Source organism: Rattus rattus, chromosome 12 (genome assembly GCF_011064425.1).
Source record: "Rattus rattus isolate New Zealand chromosome 12, Rrattus_CSIRO_v1, whole genome shotgun sequence".
In the NCBI taxonomy this organism is placed as follows: domain Eukaryota; kingdom Metazoa; phylum Chordata; class Mammalia; order Rodentia; family Muridae; genus Rattus; species Rattus rattus.
Window position 1 is genome coordinate 1,406,803 of NC_046165.1, and position 22,745 is coordinate 1,429,547.

Below are 22,745 nucleotides of genomic sequence, written 5' to 3' on the forward strand. Positions count from 1 at the left end.
ATAATCTCATCTAATTCTGATATTTCTCTGCTTATGTTTTGTTCAGATGACCTATTAGAAAAAGACTATTGAAATCACCAACTATTAATAGGATAATGTTAATCTATATCTTTAATTCAAATTGTACAATTTTTATGAAATGCGATACACCAGATTTTGGTGCATATGTTTATGATAGTAATGTCTTCTTGGTTAACTGTTCCTTCATTAGGCTGGAATGTCCATCTTTGTCTCTTCTGATCAGTTGTAGTCTATTTTGTCAGATATTAGGATAGTGATATCTGTTGTTTCCTGGTCCCATTTAGTTGGAGTACTTTTGTTCATCCTTTTATTCTAAGGCAGTACCTATCTTTAAAACTAAGATCTATTCCTTGTAGATAACAGTTGAATGGATTTTCTTTCCTGATTTATTCAAAGAGTCTGTGTCCTTAGATTGGAGATTTGATGCTAGTAATATTTAAAGTAATTATGAAAGATATATGTTAGTTGCAATCATTGTGTTGTTCGTTTTGGTGTTTTGTGAGTGTGGGTGTGTGTGTGTATGTGTGTGTGTGTGTTGTTTGTTGTTGTTATTGTTGATTATGACAATGAGGAAAAGGATTGTACTTTGTGTTTTAGTAATTACAGCATTTTTATTCTTCTTACAGTCTCTAGACTATTTATTCATCTCGTCTGCTTGAAACATGGTGTACTAGTTAGGGTTCTCTAGAGTCACAGAATTTATGGAATATCTCTATTTATTAAGGGAATTTATTGTTAATGACTTACAGTCTGTAGTCCAACTAACCCAACAGTTGACAGCTGTGATGTAAGTCCAAGAATCTAGTAGTTACTCAGTCCCACAATGCTAGTTGGTTAAGCTGGTCTTCTGTAGATGTGCTGACAAGTAATTGCAAGGAGTTGAAAAAGGGTAAGTCTTCCTTCTGCAAATGTCCCTAAGTATGTCTCCAGGAGAAGATGTGGCCCAGATTAAATGGGTGTACTACCACACCTGGATCAAAAACTTGCTTTGTCCCAGGCTGACCTTGATCTCAGATATCTGCTTGCCTCAGTCTCCTAGGATTAAAGGTGTGTACTGCTTTGCCTTGACCTAAGCTTTTTATGGCCACTGTGCCTCGTTTTCATGTCAAGATACAGGTCAGAAACCTGTGCCTTGCAGCTTCATTATCTCTATGTGCCCTTGATTTCTTGATTGTAGTTTATTCCAGGTGTAGTCAAGTTAACAAGAAATAACCATCACATATGGCTTCTTGCATTTTCTTTAAGTGTGGTCTGTTAGATATAAAATTTTAAGGTTGCTTATATCTTGAAATATTTTTCTTCTTCAACTATGGCAAATGTTTTTGAGGACTTCATTAGTGCCAATTGTGTATTTAGGACGTGGAACACATTGCTCTAGGCTGTTCTGTCTTTCAAAGTTTTACAGATATATATATATATATATATATATATATATATATATATATAACCTGATTTTTTTTTTCTTTTGCCTCTTTTAGTACCCATTCTCTTTTCTGCATCCTTAGTGTTTTATCTACAATATGCTGTGGAGAATTTATTTTCTGGTCTTGCCTATTTGGTGGTCTGTGTGCTTCTTATATCTGTATGGATCTTTCCTAAGTTTCCTAAGAGTTTTCATCTGTGATCTTGTTGACGATTTGATCTGCATCATTGACCTGGAAATTTTTCTTTTGTATCTATTTTATAATTTGAAGGTTTGGACTTTCCCCTCACGTTTCTGAATTTTTTCTCCCTGTAGTTTTCTTTTTAATTGTTCACATCCTTTGCTTATTTCATGAAGATCTACTTTACCTTTTGAGTCCTGATAGTCTCTCTTTGTAATCAATTCTCCTTTCAAGGCTTCCACTAAGTTGGCTAGTTTCATTTATGGAGTTATTCAATTCTAAGTTAATTTTTTTCTTGAGTTCTTTTTTATGTTTCTATCATTTTAGTGAATTTCATTTTCAAATCCTGGTTTGTGTTCATCATTTCCATCAGGAAATTTGTATTTGTATTCTTTGGGGCATCTCTTTTTAAACTCATTCTCTTTAAGTTCATTGAGCTGTGTGTGTGTGTGTGTGTGTGTGTGTGTGTGTGTGTGTTCTTTCAGTTCCTTGAATTCTTTAAGAAAATTTATATGATTTATTCCTTTATTTGTGTCACAGGATTTATCAAGGTAATTATCATTGGAGAAAGGTTCTATAGGACTGGTTGACTTCAGGAGTTGTAGAAGATACTGCTTCAAATTTTAATATTGATAGGATTTTCCCACAATGATATCTGGGCATGTGGTCTCCTTTTGTTATCTTTGTATCTGAATCAACATGGCATGCTATGGCTGAACACAGAATTTACAGTCTGTGTTGGGCCTAAATGTTGGATATAATTTAAGTGGAATGAGGTCAGTTAGACAGAGACTTGGGCTGATATACACAATGTTTATCATGGTCCAACCCTGGGTAGATCTGAGGATTGAGGTTACTGTATGGAAGGAAGGACCTGTTGGATTCATTGAGCTAAGATATAGGGGATATGCAGGACTTGTTTGTGTAGAAAGATTAAATGTGGCACATGATGTATCTGGAAGTGGGCAGGACATGTCTTGGCTGAAGTCTGTGGGTTGGGACCAGTTCAAGCAAGGGTGACCAGATGAGGTAGAAACACTGGATATGAAAACTAAGAAAATTTGGGGGGTTGAGGAGAGTATATGGGGGTTAGAAGATTAGGAGGACTCTTCTGGCTAGGCTCTGGTAAAAGATATACAAAACCTACCTAGGTGGAGAGGCTGGAATATGGCACTCAGGGGACCTGTACATTGAGGCAAGCAGGTCAATGATATCATAAGTAAACAGTAACATACATAAATTTCCATTCTTCTGATGGAAGATGTTAAATGTAGTCATATTTTCAAATATTCACTAGCTACTTATAAATTTCTGCAGATTCATAAGCAATTTTCAGATTACTAACCTTTCAGTTGCCTACTTATTGTCTAATTATTCTAACCCCCTTATATTTCTAAAGTATAAATCACTTGTATATGAATACAAAGCAATAAAAATATCAAATATGGAAACAAATCCATCTATGGATAATAGATGTATGAATGCACACTGTGTACTCTGCTGTGCATTGTACAAGGCAGTGAGGCAAGACTCTCATGCAGTATTATGAAACCATTTTAAAAGTTTCTTGAATATTTGCTTAAGTGTGGGTCTCAGAAAATTGAAAAGTTATAATAGACTCTTTTAGCATCAAACCCACCATTAGGTAGCTATATAAGTGCTGGGGTTTTTTTATATGAACAACATCTGTGTGAAGGGGTCACTCTAATGCATGATGAATAGAATTAGATTAAATGGGAAAGTCATTTGTCAGCTGCTGCTGTGACAAGCCATCCCTCTGCTTCTCAGGTAGGAGTTTTCATCTTTGACAATTTGACAGATGTGGCTGCATTCCTGGCACTCTCTTCCAACACATTCATACCCAGTGATCTATTATCATAGAGAATATCTGACAGGAAAATGAAGGCATGTATGAGACATGGAGTGTTCCTGCTCAATTTCTCTCTGGTAACATCCCATGTCACTCCTCTTACAAGGAAGAGAGGGAAAAAGGCTTTTTCCATAAATAGGTCAAATTATGACAAGATTATTACTGTAGTGTTTTAATGGTTTTTGAGAAAATTTCCATTGAGGGTGAAGATTGAGAGGAGGTGAACAGTGTAAGATGTGTATTTTAAATGGTGGAGTGACATCCTAGATAGTTCTTAGAATGTCTATCTTCTAAATAAACCTTCCCACAACTAATAATCATTTCAAGAATTGATAGGCCTGTGAGAAGTTAAGTTCGTTTTACCAGCTAGTCTCTTCTATCCTGTTAGGCCACTGTGAGAAGATAGGAAGATATAGGCCCAGGGGGACAACTCTCCAAAAATTTTTGAGTTTCAGTGTCCTTGTCTGACAAACAGGGTTAATAATATCCTTCTGTATGCAAGTACTGAGATGAATGTTCCTCAAATTCCCAACATAGGCTATGGAAGATAGTGGGCCACTCAACCTTGAAAAAGAAATATCCTTGTCCTTAGCACACACACAGCCTTGTTCACTACTTGAAGATCTTAACACACTTCTAGGAAGTCAGTTCCTGTACATCACCATGGTCATTTGGCTCAGCCTCTGGGCCCAGCACTGTATCCTACCCCCTCAAACAACAGGCCTTGGAAGTCTGTTTCTTTGTCCTTGTTTCTAAATCTATTTGTTTGATTTTTCCAGTTTACAGATTAAAAAAAATATTGCCTTGACACATTATATTTGAGTGACTAACTACAGCAAATTAGCATGTAGACTTTTGTACATACACACAGGCACAAATGACATACCCTATTTCTTATATCAGAACTAAATTAATTGCTTAGGCGAAAACTTGGGGAGAGGAACTGAATAATAGTGTTTGAATATCTTTCTATCATTACTTTTTTTCTAGCATGAGAGGAGAATCTCGCAAAAATTCTAATGTTCTAATTTTCATTATTATCTGAGACTAGAATTTGAACAAGGTCAGCACATCATTGATTACAAGCCAAGAGTTTACATTCTCCTTCCTGATTTTTTTTCAAATGTCAATAGTGAAGTCTTGTAGGGACACTGAGTTTTAATCCTTAAATTATAGTTGAGCTAATTGGAAGGATTTGGGACAGATCTTCATTTACTTCTCCTTTCTCCCACTAATCCATAAATGTGCGGCCACAAATTGTGAGAGAACAGTGGAGTATTAAGCACTGTTAAGTAATGTGGTTCAAAGCGTGAATGTCCATTATGGCATTGTGTTCTGGAAAGCACATGCTGTCCTAAATTGAAGCCTTTGTAAGCAATATACACCATGGCTTAAATCAATTCAGCACAAATTATTTTGTTGAGTAAATTTCAGGAAATGGTCTATTTTAGGTGTCCTTTACTTTTACCAATAAATGCAGATAATTGTGGTCTTCATTAGTCTCTAGGTATCCAGAAATAACTTTTGTGGGTCTCTAGTGCTGAGTAAAGCATCATATCAATGTGAATACTGTTACATTGTGGATCATGATGGGTCTCTGAAGAGCACAATGCGCTATATGTATGTCTTGCCTTAGATAATGAGGCTGAATACCATTAAGACACCCATACATGTTCTTCCCTTTCCACAAGGATCAACATTCATAATTAGATCATTAATTTTCAAGTCCCCATAGCAGACTTCTGCTCCTTGTATAAACTAGAAGGCCTTGGACACCTGGTTGGTTAGCAACCAAATGAAGCTAATTGATTTAAGCTATTCTGATTTATAAAGATGATACTAATTTTTTTTTACCTGTGAATCTATGATTGACCTGAAAAGCCATGCCAGTCTATGCCAAGCCTCACCAAACATCAGCTAGTATCTTGGGGATCTGTCCTCAGCCACTCTTCAGCTCAAATCTACGCTCTGAGCTTGGCTGGCTGAAAGTTGACTGAAGAGTACATTAGGGTTCACAGCTAGATCAGCATATCAATGTTTTAGCTCAGGCATCCTAGAAGAACAAGAGTAAATTCAAGCCCACAAGTATTTCCAAAGTATCTACTCATTACACTGTTACTATAAACTAACCAAAGCAAGTCACATGACTGGATCAAGAATTGCTGAAGAAGACACTGGCAAGGGCATAGATAACCATGGGTGGGGTTCAGTGAAAGACATCACACTTTTGCACACAGACTAAAAGAAAAATAAAATCACTAGTTGAAAATAACACTTACCTGAGCTTACCAAATTTTCCCAACTCAGGAGACATGTTGCAGTAAAAATAAAAAAAGGACGCTTGTCACAACCAGTTCCTGAGCACTCCACTCGATGCCCTCTCTGCCAGTGCTTTGTTTGCATTCCCAACATCTGCCCCCTAATAGTTATACTATAAACTCCCAACAACCTATTAAAATCAAGACTCAACAAACTGCAACCCAACAGTCAGATTTCTATGTTAAATTCAATCCACAATCCACCCACACAATAAACTCACAACCAATAATAAGGATATAAACCACCCATTTAGATAAAATAAATTTGCCTACAGAAATCCACACCAACTACCTTGGCAATTTGAGACCACCGAGATGTGGGTCATTTTTCTCCGTGAACATCTTGATTCTCTCTCTTTCTCCTTCTCTCCCACCTTTCAAAAGCTTTGTCCCTGACTCATTTTTTTACTGTCCAATCATGGCCTTGACCTAACTTGTGCCAGCCCTCACCTGAATAACGACATCAACCTACAGGTGTTTTTCCTTTTAAATCTAACTTGTATTGTATTGTCAGGAACTGATGATTGAAGTATATTGATGATGATAGCATGAGTAACAATATGTGATTTAATGACATAAAAGTTGAATGCTCACTGATACTAGACAAGAAATTAAAGGGTTTGATGAGACTCTTCTCACTTATCTTTCTTTCCAAGAGAAAAGAGCAAGCAACTCTTAAGGTATCACAGCTTGTAGGGTGTCCACAGCATCACAGACTCTCAGTGCCCTTGTAGGAAATTATTCATGAATTTCTTTCTATCCTTCCTCTCTAAGGGTAGGTTAATGAGAAAGACACAGTTTAGAAGGACATCCATGTTCTATTTTCAGTATTGATACAAACATATTACCTACCTAACAAAACTATTTTAATTGTGTAGAATAATTTGTATAGCAATTATAGAATCATGAACATACAGATGTCTTCTCAGTTAGTACACAATACTTATGAAAGGAAAGTTTATATTAGGATTTGTACAGTTGTTAATGGTTATGATCTCATTCTATGTAGATTACATACAAGATGGTTTTTGAAACGTTTCCCTTATGAATGCATTGTTATCTAAATTATTTATTTTGGAATCCAATTAAAATTAAAATTTTAGTACCCAAATGATGCAATGTGAGACAAGATTAATATTTGGTTCATTCAAGAAGCAAATGAAAGATTCAACTTCTGAGTTCTAATGTTCATTATTGTAATCTATATGCATTGTGAACTCTAAGGCACAATTGCCCTATTTAGTACATTTTATCTACACTAACTTAAGACTATCAAAGTCACTGTTTCATAGAAAATATTACCAGAAAAATTAATAAAGCAGTTCCCCCAAAAGTACTCATATATAAACTACCAAAACAAGTTCACTTTAGACATTTTAGAAATCTATGAATCTTCATAGTCTGTCTCAAGATTTTTTATTTCTTTGAATTAATTTCTCATGTTTTATTTCTCTTACCTTCCTCCATAAGTAACTAACCATATTTCTATTTTTAAATTCCTCCGTAGTTTTCCAATAAACTATTCAAGATGTTTACTAGACATTGGATTAAGTAATCCTGTTTGTATTTGTGTTTCAATAAAGGATATAGCAACTTCAATTCTCTACCTAGAAGAGAAAATGTTACAGAGAGGTCAAATCAGGCACAGAGCTCAAGCAGTCTTCATACTAACATTTTATTATATCATGATGATCTTACATCCTTCTCAACAGATGTTTTCAAACACAGGCTCTGTGTACTTCTGCCTTCTATTCCCAGACAAACCCTCAGCAAGGAAACTGGTTCGCATTCATTTTAGCATCTTCAAAAGCCATGTCAAGGTCTTCTTGACCATTCAAGTAAAGGCAGAGAAGCACCTGCTTTGTTCCCAAAACATTTGAGAATGTTTTCCAACTTGATGTGATTGGAACACTATTCATCCTTCCTAAAAGTCTGTTTCTTCCTGATGAAGAGGGAAGGCATAAACATCAACCATCTGAGACCAAATAGTGTCATTACATCCCTGCACACTGTGCTTGAAATAAAGGTTGGCACAGACCAAGCACTCAAGCACAGATTGACACTTATCTTGATAATATTTGTTCTTAATGTTGATTTTAATAGCAGAAGGAACTTTGTCATATTGCAGTCTCTTGAGGACTTTCCTTGAACAATGGGACTGAAAACTGGCATTTCTCTCTCTCTTCTCTTGCATGAACCAAGGCCTCATGCATGCTAGACAGGCACTCAACCTCTGAGCTACATACATCCTCAGGCCTCAACCTAGTAAAATTGTGACATTTCTTGTTCTTGGCCTTTGCACCCCCATTTCACACTTTTTCTCTTACAGCACTTCCTAGCACAAAGCAAGAGGAAAGATATAATTACTATAATGTTGTTTACACCTGATGCAACAATATTTACAGCATCCTATTAATGAGCCACCTTGTGTGGAGACCTTAGTTCAACTTTTATTTCAGAGTACTGAACAGGTATGTTCAATCGTTTTCCTAGAAGATAATTTGAGCTGATGTCTGTCCAGCCCATTCAATTTATAAATAGTGCTCTGCTCTTTCCTTTTATGATTGTAACAGATGTCTACAACTTAGTTAAACATATAACACAAATTTATCATGTGCTATAGATAAGAAATCAAAATTAGTTATTTGATGTTTTTTTCTTTTGTGGAGGAATGCAACATTACCAAGACTACATTATTTTTGGAAACTAAGCAAATTTTAGTCTCTTCTTTTATAACCTATGAAACTACTTCTTCGCATGCCTTTATTAACGAATCTGTGGTGGTGGCTTCATAAAGCCCTCTCATGGTGAAAACCCTTTTTTCTAACTGGTTCTTTGCCTTGGAGTTGGATAGGAAGGAATTCTACTTGAGGGTTTGGTGATCATAATATAACAGTGATATTCATCCAGTCTTTGTTGGATTCCACTTCTTTCATTGGAGGCTTTTAGAATCATGAAGTTTAAAATGTCTGATAATTTTATAAGTTACCAAGTTTACCCTCTTATTCAATGAATATGATTTACAGCACTAATTCTTAAACTTGAACATGACACATGAAACCACCTAGGGACCTTGCTAAAGTTACAGATTTGAATTCTTTGGAACTAGGAAACAGCATGAGTTCTTGCATTTCTAAATTCATTTCTTGCACCTCTAAGGGTGCAGTTCACCCAGGGACCCCTTGAAAAGAAAGTCTCTAGAGTATTTCTGATACTCTAGAATCTTGGGAAAGATTCTACCTTAGTCTCCTAATGTCTTGGTAAGTTCAATTGTCATTTACACAAATAAGTGGATTTTGGAGCAAACTAAAAAGTATTCCAAAGTTATCTGGTTTCTAAAAACCCTTTCTGAGTAGTTTTAGTTTTATTTTTATTTCTGTCTGCATATGTGTATCTGTGTGAGTGAATGCAGGTACTCACTAAGAGCAGAAAAGGGTGTCAGATCCCCTGAAGCTAGAGTTTTGGGAGGTTGTGAGTTGCCTTATGTGGGTGCTGGAAATAAAACTTGAATCATCTAAAAGATCAACAATCATTTTTGAGCACTGAAACATCTCTTCTGTCCCCTCACTTTAATAAAAAAGTGAACTAAAATAACATTTTAAGTAAAGGAACTTTAAAGTGGTTGAATATATATCTGAAAATGTTATGTTACATATATAAAATATAACTATAGAACACACACATATATACATTTAAATTTGTACATTTGTGTGTTCATGAACATGTACATGTGTTCATGTCTCTATATAAATAAACTGATGGTAGGTAGAGCTTACATTTATGTTAAATAATAGAACTGAGGAAACCTCAAGTCTCTTAATGTTTTTTGACACCTATTCAACATCGACAATTTTCTTTATGTTAAATTGCACAAGTGAAAATTGAAGGTAAAGACCTAGATTTCTGCAAATACAAGAATAAATCCAAATGTGATGTTACCAGCCATTTTACATCATAGAAGCTGATGGCCAGTTCTAACACTGGTTGACGGAATTCAGTTCCAAAGGCATCTGTCACCAGCTTTCATATTAAAGCCAGAGTTTCTAGTTTTAATATTTAAATTTAGCTTCTACACATACTTATCGCCTTCATTCTTATTTAATGTTCGAAAGTTATTACTTTGGAGCAAGTCAACCAAGCCACAGTGATTATAGCATATCAAACTCCATTGTAAGTGATTATTTTAATGACTCTGTGCCAACAGAGATACTTAGACACTCAGACAAAAACACAGCCTAATTATAATGACAGCACCAAAGCCAAGCTGTGACAGTTACAAAACCAATTTCAAAGTTTTTTTGACAGCCATGGCTGAAAAGCTTTGTTTGGACCTTTCTGTAATAACAGTTTACTTAAGACCTATATCCACAGTGAAGGGAAACAGAAAAAAAAAGTTGTAGGTTTTCTGTCATGCTAATAAAATGGAAATCAGTTGACATGTTTTAATTAGAACACTATGTTGAAAAGACTATAGAAAGGGAGTGGTGGATGTGGAATTTAACTCTCACAATGCAAAGAAAGAGGAAATAACAATGCAAAATCTAACAAGAATAGAAACTTGACAACTGATTTACTTCTCTGTGTTATGAAGGTCAGTAGTTCCTGCAAGTAAATTGACAGCCATACAAACAGGTTGATTGACAGTTCTGGGATTTGATTTTTGTACTACCAATGAAGTAAAGTCAAAGAGAAATATAAAAATGTGTCAAGCCCTAAGACAACATGAAGCCTCATGGGAAATCTGCTTTTCCCTTGGCTCAGAGTTATTAGGTTTTTATCACTTTGATTTATCGCCCTTGGTTCTGTCTTCAGTCAGACATTTAATACAATTAATTCTTTGACCTTGTGTGCTTAATTTGTTATTTCTGACAGACATATATCTGGTTCGTGAAATGGTATTTGTTTGGAGTAGAGATCTTTGTAACAACACCTGCAGTATATTAACACATCTCCATAGATATTGACTCATTTAAAAGTGATAATACCCCTTTGAAGCAGACGCATAGCAGCCACTTTACTGAGGAGAAAACTGAGGTACAGAGGGGCTTACATATGTTGCTCATGGGTAGCACACCAGGAAATGGTGGAGTCTCAACAGCAGACAACTTAGGTCTGCCTCATTCTGGTCAAGAAGAATAAATAATATGATGCCATAGACTCCAGTTCAGGTACACTTTATCCCTGAGCTCTATGTAGGAAGTTTTAGTTGTGCTATTAAGGAGCTTGCCAGTTGGATCACAGAGCAGTGGCATGCAATGTGTCCATAAGTCTGGGAAAGAAAAGAAACCTCAAGAAGAGTATATGTAACTGCCTCTCTGTGCTCTCACTCAGAAAGGCAAACTTCTCCTTTTTACTTTGTTCTATTTTGCTTTTGGATGTGGGCGAGACCTAAGTAAACTTTTTTCTGGTATGCTGGGTTTTCTCTAAAGACTCACTCTCCACCTGCCTCTATATTGTGCTTTGCACTTGCTCATTGGCCATGGATCTCATCTCCATGTCTAAATAAAATGACATGCTTCTATCTCCATGTCTCTTTCAAACTTATATTGTCTCTCTCCCTCTAACTTTCTCCACTGACCCTATGCTACCTATTATTCTATTATAGATTTCTCTTTAACACACACGCACACACACACACACACACACACATGGAAGAGGCCATGTGGTGGCATCAGTCCTGAGCAGTTGGCTCTCTCAGGTTCAGAGACTTCCCCTTCTGTTTTCTCCACTTAGGTGATCTCTTCCTCACAATTTAGTAAAATCAGAGAATAGACTTCAAACAGACTTGGTGGCAAAGCTTAATTCTGATGCATTCTTGCTGTGTGGTCTTGAACAAATAGCCTAAGCTCTCTGAACTCTGTATAACCCAAGTCATATACCCTACTGTTCATAACTGTGGTATAACAGACACAACATGAATAAGATGTGCATAAAATGGCTTGGCATATAATAATCATTCAACTCATGGCAGCTATCACAATACTTGTTTTCAATGCTTAGTTAACTCTACTATGATATAGGCAAGGGCCAGATTGGATTCCTAATCCTAAATCCAGCCTCTACACTAGTGTGACAGTGGGGAAAATTATTTAATTTCTTAGAGTACATTTTCTTATCTATCAAATTAGAATAACAAACTAGGAGTAGGATGGAGTTTAATTGAGTTAATGTATGTATAATTCTAGAACAGCTCCAGACACATAATAAACTCAACTGACAGTTCTTCTTTACTACAGGATTATTTTCAGCAATTGTTTGTAGATGCAATAAGAGAAAATAAATCATCCGTTTCTCCCTCTTTCCAGCTTTATAACCATCTCCAAATCATTTTCACTCTCACCCCTCAATACCAAATAGCCATGCCTGTTTTTCAAAATAGCTATTTTGAAAACTATTTTTTTTCATGTAGTCAGAACTTAGGGTCATAACAACCTAATATTCAAGATGAAGTATATACAAGTTAAATTAAATGTATTTTCCACATTTAACCGAAGGTGTCTGAAACTAGTTTTCCATGCTTCTTTAACGCACTGAAAGAAATGGATTCCTTTGGTCCCACAATTCAACAGGAAAGACATTGATCAGCGATCTTGGAAAAAACTTTTTTGCTGCAGGGACTTGTCCCTCAAAACATCAGCATGCACGTTGCAGTTTATGGTAAGCTTTGTGTCTTCAGGGAGAGTTGACCTATCCATTTTGCCTCTTCAGAAAATGATGCGGTCATCAGTTTTCCACATGTTTATCCTGAGCATGGTGACTGTGGATGTAATAGTTGCTGCCAGCAACTACTACAAGGGAGAGAACTTCAGAAGGCAATATGACGAGTTCTACCTTGCAGAGGTAAGTCTCTCACTGGAGAGGGTGTGCAGCAGTACTACTCAATGTGGGAGAGCCTCATCCAGGGCCTTTTATGACCATGAAAATAACTCTAGTGCACTAGTTACTCGACTGCCTCCTACGTTTATTTACCATCTGCCTCTCAAGTGATTCCTCTGGTTATTGTGTTGCTTGACTCATTTCCCGTCTCAGCAGCCCTCCACAGTGGTCATGTTGCCAAGGTAACCTTTTTCCCTAGGTCTTACTCCAGAACAATCTGTTATTCTACCCACCTCTCATTTTCTCCCCTCTTTTCATGTTGCATTAGCTTGCTTCCTCCTGAGGTAAGTGACCACAGGTTCAGAAGCTCAGAGATAAACTAGTTAGCTCTGCACCTGGACTACAGATGTCAAGCCCAGGATGAATATTAGAATGATGCTACACGAATTGCCCTGATTTAGTCATTACATATTTGTTCATGCACCACAACATCAAATTAACCGGAAGCCATTAGGCTTGTGCGGCAAGTGCTTTCCCAATGAGCCATCTCACTGAGCCTAATATTTTTAATCATTTTCAAAGACCACTATTTTTAAACATCCTGAAAACAATCTCATAATTCAGTGGCTATATATTTATGGAAAATGAATTGGCATATAGAAACCCATTCTTTGCATTGCATTTAAAAATATCCCATATGTGAATAAAACAAACTTAAAACCAGAAAATAAACCTCATTTCAGCTCCGTTATTTTATGGAGAAAGCAATTAACGCCATAGTTTAGTTCTCTTAGAACTCTCACAACACATTAAAAATGGACTGGGTTAATAAAAGTTTAGTTCATGTACAGATAAACTTTTCTGAAAAATAACATGCATATATTGAATATAAACATCTATATGGATGTCAACAAACTTCTAGGAGTCATTTATAAATGTTACCCTCCTTGTAGAGCTTTGTTTCCTGTAAAAAAAAAAAAAACCAAAAAACCCCCTTTAATACCAAAATTTCATTGCCTAGGAATAGCTGTGACATGGCATTGATCTAATAGCTTCAGGTTATGTGGTGCTTACAAGCAGCAAGAAAAACAGATGGTAAACAACAGTAGCGAATGTGTGGAGAGCCTCATGAGGAAATTATATCCAAACCAATACCAAAAGGCAATAAAATGTTCTGGAACCCTAACAAGAATTGCCATTAAGTAGAAATGAGCTGACAAGGTGGCTCAGTTGCTGACAGTACTTCCAGCCAAGCCTAATAACCTGAGTTTAATCATCAATTCACATGTTGAAAAACAGAATCAATACGAGTTATACTCTGACACCCACGTGCATGCCATTGCACAAATTTGCACACATAAAAGACTCTCAGACATACAGTCACACAACCAGAATGAGTGAATGAATGTAAATGTGTATTAAAGTATAGATAATATATAGACTGATAGTGAAATTTTTGTGATAAGTTTTTAACACAGAGATGGAATGTGGTTGGGAGGGGTCCTCACTGATGTATGCTTTTCCCAGTTTATGAGAGATGGATGCACATCCAGGCAAATGACACAACGAAATAAAAAGCTTAAGAAAAATGGGGGAGATTGAGCCAAAGATCATAAAAAGATTTAAATATACTTCAAATGCAGTGCTAAAGATCTAATTAAATCTCAGAGTATGGCTTTAGCAGTATAATAAACATGTAAGATATCAACTGTCCTAGATCTTACATAAGAATGTAGAAAGACGGGGGAGGGGGTTCAAACATGTGTATCGCCATCTGTGTTTTGTTTCCTCAGAGGGGTGCCTGTACTCAGGTGAAATCTTAATTGGTCAGTTAAGGCAAGAGCCTGTGATTAGGCAGTGGAAGGAGGGGGCGGAGCTGAAAGTTTTAGAGAAGAGAAAGAGAGGGGAGACAGAGACAAGACTCAAGGGAGAGAGAGACAAGATGGAACCAGAAGGAGAAGAATGTGGAGCTGACCCACGTACGTGGTCTGGAGAAGCCACAAGTAGCAACAGATTTCATCGATAGGCAATAAGCCTTGTAGGGTACATTTGCCCAATCTATGTGCAGCTTGTGTTTATAGCAATTGAGTTTTGTATTCTTTGTGTGAGCATTTTGGGATTGGAGATTTACCATTATAAATCTGGCTGGTATATTACAAGTTTTTAGTGTTGTATTTTACAGGGACTCGGGGGATCTGAGTGAGTGGTAGCCTGCTTTCTGAAGGCTAGCCACAGGGTGTGGTTGGATTGGGAAGATCAGAAGGGCTGAGCAGCCAGGTAGCCCTGGGAACCATGGGGGTGGGAAAGACCACCATTGCTGGTGCTTAGCCAGTTTAGTGTGTCTTGATTAGAAACTACATGCTGCACAAACTGACCCAGCTTTAGAACTTTATTTGGAGTGGGAGAGCCGAAAGATAAGAGGATGGACGAATATGACTGACAAGAAAGGTGAAATTAAAGCCTATGGAAATAGATGAAAACAGAAGAATGAAAGAAAAATGAAGCGCTCGGAATCTCCATGTGGTCAGAACACATGTTAGGTTGAAGTGAGATAGAAAGTTATCAATTGTGGTCAGAAAGAAGAAGTCAAGGTTTCCAATTGCACCATGATTTTTGGTAATGAAATATGAAACCTAGGGTGTTATATAGAGATTTGTGGCTTAACCATAAGAATGAGGTTATGACAAGAGTTCAAGGAACCACCATAGTCTCTGAAAGTCGATGAGTCTCAAGTAAGTGGATGTTGAAGAGGACTGCTAATTCTTATGACAGTGTGATTTGGGCAAGGTACCTGAATGGATGAGGGAGACTTGAGTGTAGGGTGGAGAGAATAATCATAAGTTGGTTTTCCCTGGTGGAATACTATCAAGGAGCTCCCAGGAAGAAAGGATGGGACATCTTTTCCTTATCCATTTATTATACTCCATAGAACATAGCAACAAGGGCAGTGTGTAGTGGAATGCTGTATACTTGGGAGAGAAACAATGGAGGCAAGGACAGGTACAGGAACTATGATCTGCACATGGAACTTGATAAAGTGGAAGCGATTGTTTAAAATAGAGAGATACTCAATATTTAGTAGGCTCTGTCTGTGTCATGAAGGTGAGGTTACAAATTGCACAAGAGAATTGTGTCAGAGAGTTAAGGACTGATAACCAACATTCCAGAGAATAAACTCAGAGATGAGTATAAGAGAGGGTCTTGCCATTCCCTTGAGGAGGAACAGTCTCTCCTGCAGGAGTTCTGATGTCAGAGATTACATGAACATCACTTCTGTGGCCTCCCCATTATAGGTATTTGTTATGCAGTATCCTATAGAGTAAAAGAAGTGGCCATATATCCTGGAAACACAGGGAATTGACTTAACGAACCCTTACCTAATTTATTCTCATGCAAAGCCTACATTTTTTTAGCCTGTGCTAGATGGCCTTTCACTATACTATAAGAAATTGCAACAAAATATCAAAAAAAAAAAAACCCTTCTATTGTGAAGTTCATTAATTGCTCCTTAAATGCTGGTAGATTCTGGGAGTGGGCGATTAATCTTTGTCAACTTTGATGGTTTTGTTTGTAATATTAAAAATAGCAACCACATACCTAAGAAACTTGAAATAGATTATATGCCTTCTATGTGTTGCCCTTCCCAAACTATTGATACAGTCTTGATTTTTAAAAATAAATAAGTCTGGTCTTGAGGGAGGTAATTCCTCTCTATATAAGTGTCCATTGCCAACTACATGACACTGAACATGTAAAAATTTTAAGACCATAGATAGGGTATGGAATATTATTATAGCATCTAACACTAGCAGCAAGAACAAAGGCCATGGTAACAGAATGGTTTAAGAGGGTATGGACATGTCTGTGGCATCAGTAGTGACAGTTTTATAAGCTCATATTTATACCCAATTCAGCAAGTTAATACATTATACAAATACACCTTTCTACATGTCAGTTGTTTTTCAATTAAGAAGTAGATAAGTAGCTAAATAGATACAGTAAACAACTCTTGGAAATCCTGGAAAGAAAAGGAAGAAATCAGCTAGGCATAGGATTTCATTCACATAAATAGACTATAGACAATGTCAGCAATCAAAATCCGTTCCAATAGATAGATTGACTTTCAGTGTTTGAGTTTCTCAGAATATGTTTAGACTTAACTTCAAATTATTCTGTATGTGTTGCATGTGAGTCTTAATAATTTGTTTTGAGTGTGGCTAGATCACTTTATCCAAGTCTACTTTTTAACAAATAACTTGCTTTCGTCTAAGCTAAGAGCCACCAAATTTCTTGAGGTGCCAAATAAGCAGGCTAGGCTTTGTAGGCTGCACACTTCTGTCAGCTCCTTAACTCACTACCTTTGTGCAAAGTGAATGTGACCTTAAGACAGCTCGGTTTTAATAAAAGTTTATTTGCAAACGTAAACAATAGACTGTCGCTTGGGCTATAGGAACAGGGAACTTCTCAACTAGAATTCTCATATGCTAAATTTAAATACATTAATATTACTGACAACAATAGCTGCCACTATTTGGAAAGTCCATTGTGTGCTAAGTACTTTAAAGAAATTCATTATCTCATTTAATCCCCCACAAACAGCTATTATGGCATCAGTTGAAGACCAGGGAGTGTAACATTTCTGTATTTAAGGAAACAGCATTATGTAAGAGTTCTGAAAGCTTAACTTTCACACTATATCACAAAAGGCCATGGGATTTAAAAGAAACATTTTCTTTGTTAGGTTTCTACATATTATAAAAGAAATTGTTTAGAAAATTCCAAAATAAACCATTCTACCCATTAGGAGTCAACTCACAGTCTAAATCAGCATCCCTTAAGAATAAATTAATCTGCTTAGTTTCTTTGTGGTGCTGGATATTTGTTCTCCAAATTTGTTCTGTTACTTTGGATTAATTAATCTAAATATAGAATTAACTAAGAAACAGGAAAGTTATGATTTATTTCCTAGACTATGAATTAACATAAAGTAAAGACTAATTTTTGGTAAGAATTTTATTTTTGTTTTCATCTAAGATAATATTTGCTTATTATTGTACACACATGCATTTCATAATAAGCATAATTATATTTTAAATATAATCTTATATTTTAATCAGAAAAATTAGTATTTTGAACTTTTTTTGCTGCAGTATGGTGATTTGAGCATTTGTATTTCCATTAAACTGTTAACTTATAAAAAATCTATGTACAAAGACCACAGGAGGTGAGCAAATTTAACAAAATTTCTCATTTAAGAAACTAGATTTTTCAAGCCAAAAGATGGGATCACAATTTACTGGTCTGTCTTTCTTCTAAACTTTAGATAAAAGTTAAGATTGGTAAAAAGCCTAACTGTGGCCTGTAAGAAGAATCTTTCAAACAGATATTCAGCTTTTCTTTTTTTATTATAATTTTATTTTTCTTGGATATTTTATGTATTTACATTTCAAATGTTATGTCCTTTCCCTCCTCTCCCATACCCCACCCCTTCTATGAGGATGCACCCATTCCCACCCACTCACTCCAGCCTCAACACCCTGGCATTACCCTACATTGGGAAAACAAGCCTTCACAGGACCAAGGGCTTTTCCTCCCATTGATGTTGGACAATGCCATCTTCTGTCACATATGTGGCTAGAGTCATGAGTCCCTCCATATATACTCATTGGTTGGTCGTTTAGACCCTGCGAGCTCTGGTAGGGTTTGGTTGGTGGATATTGTTGTTCTTCCTATGGAGTTGCAAACCCCTTCAGCTCCTTCAGTCTTTTCTCTAACTCCTCCATTGGGGTCCCCTTGTTCAGGTCAATTGTTGGCTGCAAGCATCCTCATCTGTATCAGTAGGGCTCTGGTAGAGCCTCTTAGGGGACACTCATATCTGGCTCCTGTCAGCAAGCACTTCTTGGCATCAGCAATAGTGACTGGGTTTGGTGGCAGCTAATGAGATGCATCCCCAGGTGAGGCCGCCTCTGGATGACCTTTTCTTCAGTCCCTGCACCACTCTTTGTCCCCGTATTTCCTTTTCTAATATATGCTATCAAGCTTAGACTATCTCTCCCATCAATACACTCATATGAACACCATATAGTTTTAACTAACTATTTTCTAACTGAAATTGTATAACAAAAATAATTGAAAAATATTCAACTTGTTTTTATGAGTAAGAAAAATAAAACAAAAAGAAAATTTGTTGTTAAGTATACTTTGGCCTAGACATTGAAGAAATGTATAAACTTTTTTTTTTACTTACAAGATTTATTAATTGCTTCTTACTATAATTAAGCACTTTAATTGCAACCATTAAAACCTGCATTTGAAGGTAGTTTATCCTATTAGTGGTAAGATAATTCTATCCTGGGTAACTAGAACAGCTGGAATCTACTAGTGATGTGATAAAATTAGTTCTTAATTTAAAAAAAAAGGAGTCACTCACAGATTGATGGAAGTGGTGAGAGAAGCCATCTTGTTTTATTACACTAAGTTGTTCTGTTTAATATCATACCATCATCCCTATACTCTGTGGTTCCCTCTGTACCTACCTGAATGAAGAATTCAGCTCTCCTTACACCTGGCATTAAGATTTAAAAGTACTGGATTTTTTGTAATAAAGTCAGGAGAGAGAAAAAGGATGCTGGTCTTATTTCCTTACTATAAATTTGCTAAAACATCCCACCAAAAGGAATCTGTAGTTCCAAGTTAGCCTGCCTCCTCTTCTCTTCTCCTCTATGTCTGTTCCAATCCATTCCCACTCTTGCTTTTGTCAGTTAGGCTTTCATATAAATAAAAAGCCCCCTGTTAGATCCAAAGGCTTCACAAAGTAAAGTGGTCTTCACCAGAGGATAGCCCTCAGAATTTTTTCCAAACAAACTCGGGTTCCCCATTATAATTTCACTTGAGTACAACTCTTCATCTCATGCCATTTTGAAAACTTAAAGGCAGTTAAGAACCTTTAACATGAACTACTTCTATTTGGTGATTAAAAGAAACCACAGGGACTCAACTGAAAATTTTTATTATTACTAGTTTTCTGATAACCTTCTTGGTATAACCCTAAATGAGATTTCTAGCTGCTAAAATTTATAGAAAAAAGTGATCTATCAATTAATTTTTTAATGAATCAGGATAAAAAGCTAGAAAGAATAGTTTCCAAGTCTGTGTATCTTAAGACCTCATATTTAGGTGAACAGGTCAAGTACCAATTCCTGTTTCTAACAGCTCTGAAATCATTCTCTTCTGCAGTAGGAAACCAAAATGTGTACTAAGATCATTTGTCAAAAGAGATGACTCATAGTCTGGCCCAGGTGCTAGTTTCTCTTTAGAGTTTCTGTGGTTTAAGAGGATGAATATTGTCTTTAGAAATAATTGTTGCTCAGGTGAAATTGTGCTAAGACTAAATTCATCATGCATCAATAAGATCCATGAAGGATAGGACTTCTCCATGGTAGATACTTAGGATGCCAGATACAGCCATTAGCCCTCACTCCTTATGTAAAGCTATTCTTCTTAATATCTTTTCTTGTTTGTCTATAATGTCTGTTACATGAAATGGCTAGAGAAGCCTGTAACTTTTAACTGTGTTCTTAATTTTAGTCATTTTATAAACCCATCACATAGACAACATTGCATAATCAATATTGTGCTCACGACCCAGGTTCTTCAAAAGATTTTTTTTTCCCTGATTGCTTTAGGGTTTTCATTTAGAAGCAATGAATTGACAGAGTAAAAAATAATCCCATTTGTCTCTTGATCTTATTCTTCTGCCTTGATCTTATTCTACAGAGAAGCATATTCATCATTTTAATGAATGTGTTATAAAAATTTTGAATATCTATAAACAGTTTGGTTTTTGTATCATTCCTTTGAGCTTTTAAAAATACTCCTGTTGACCTCAATACTGTTTGCTTATTTCTTTCATGGATAATGAATTGTAGTTTTCAGTGGTGTTTCTTTTGATTTTTTGCCATAAGAAATGATGCTTCTGTGAATATTCTCATCTCTGATTTCATGCCATACTTGGGAGGAACTTTGAGGATTTTCGTTTGTTTTCTTTTTATCAAAGCATATATCGTGGCTAGAAACTGCTAGGGTATAGAATACAACCATATTCAACTTTGCTAACTGCTTGAAAACTCTTATTCTGGTAATCTGTATTCTTCCCACACTGTTTGAGCAGCTTCATTACATCCTAAATTTTTGATCATTCAGATATTCAATTTTATCACTCTTATATAAGTAATCATTGTAGATTAATATGCCTGGTATTGATTATTATAGAGAATTAACTTTTTTATCTTCCATTTTCTTGCTTCTTCAATGAGTAGACATGACTGTTTTTCAGTTACCTGGTAATGAGCAATGCAGATCTTCTCCATGATCGTAGCCTGTCTCTTATCTTTTATTGGTTGGTTTCATGAAAGTTGTTACTTTTAATAATGTAAGACTTACTAGTGCTTATTTTTTTTTATATAAAGTCTTTGGTATTTTAAATTGCCCAAGTGTCAGGAAATCTGTTTTTCTAATGTTATTCACCAAGAAATGAAAGAAAACTGATGTAGTTAACTCAGTAGATAAAGAACATTGGATAAAAGGTATTTGTGATAAAAGCTCTTAGTAAACCAAGAGAAGTAACCTTCCTTAACATAAGTTATCTATTAAAACCTACAAACAACAGGGATAAATGATGACTATTCGTGTCAAGAGAATGTCTGTGTTACTGTATCTACTTCTGTCCAGTATTTTCTGGAACCCAAACTGAGACAACAGAATCAGAAGAAGAAAAAAAATCCAAGAAGTAAGAATTAATAAATGAGAGACAAAAAGAAGTAACAGAGAAGAGGAATCTGAGAAGGAAGCACAAAACATTTTCAAGTGATGCATTTGTCTACAAAAACAAAGTATAAACAACCCTTCAGACATGTTTTAGGAAAGGAGAATTTACAATGTTGTCGGATATGTGATTAGTATACAAAATACATACTACATCACAATTAAAAATTGAAAATAATTTATTTTAAAAATGCTGAAGGATGTCTAGTATACATTTCACAAAGATACACAAGGTCTTTGGGGAAAATTAGAAAGCATTAATAAAACATGCAACAAAACAATAAAAATTTTTGAAAAAGTTAATAGATATTTTTTGCCAACAGTTAAATCTTTATATAAAGATATATTTATTTTGGCTCAAAGAACTTGAGTTTATGGTGATAGGGAAAACATGACTGTGGTAGCAGTCTACTCTGTGGGAAGTCCATACCAATAGTTCATGTAACCACAAACCAGAAAAGAGGATAACATTTCAGAATTGGGAGTAGTGCAACCTTCAAAGGCCCAATCCTGTGTACTCCAACCAGGCTCCCACTAAAGGTTGCATGCATAACCTAAAATTGGTACCCTATGCTTGGAACCAAGAGTTCAAAACATGTGTCAAAAGAGACATTCTGACCCCATTAAAGGAATCAGAGAAAGGACTTAAAGAGCATGAAGGGGCTTGAGACCCCATATGAACAACAGTGCCAACCAACCAGAGCTTCCAGGGACCAAGCCACTACCCAAAGACTATACGTGGACTGACCCTGGGCTCCAACTGCATAGTAAGAGCACCAGTGGAAGGGGAAGCCTTTGGTCCTGCCAAGACTGAACCCCCAGTGAATGGGATTGTTGGGGGGATGGCGGTAATGGGGGGAGGATAGTGAAGGGAACACCCATATAGAAGGGGAGTGTGAGGGGTTAGGGGGATGTTGGCCTGGAAACCAGGAAAGGGAATAAAAATTGAAATGTAAATAAGAAATACCCAATTTAATAAAGATGGAGGAAAAAAAACAAATTACAAGGATGGAGTCTAAGACTCCCTGGCTTAATTAAAAGAAAACTTAAATATAATGATGCCTATCTTTTTCTAAGTCCCAGGATTTCAGACCAAAGTCTGTAGCTCAATTATAATAAATAATTAAACATCTTAAAAAAGAGAGAGAGAAACATTCTCAATGCAAACCATAATCAAAACTCACATGTGTTTGGGCCTCATAGTTCTTACAGTGCATATGACTGAATTATCAGGCAGTGTGCACAGTTGGGAATTTCGGACATAGCCAATCTCATGAATTACCTCACAGTCAC

At 36.2% G+C, this 22,745-nt stretch overlaps 1 protein-coding gene across 1 annotated transcript in view; it reads left to right on the forward strand.

Moving 5' to 3' along the window:
* Nalcn (sodium leak channel, non-selective) overlaps nt 1-22,745 on the forward strand; it is a 317,042-nt gene that overhangs the window by 109,500 nt on the left and 184,797 nt on the right. Inside the window, exon 11 of the mRNA XM_032917213.1 lies at nt 12,522-12,653. Within this exon, the coding sequence (XP_032773104.1) occupies nt 12,522-12,653 (132 nt within the window). The remainder of the gene's footprint in view (nt 1-12,521; nt 12,654-22,745) is intronic.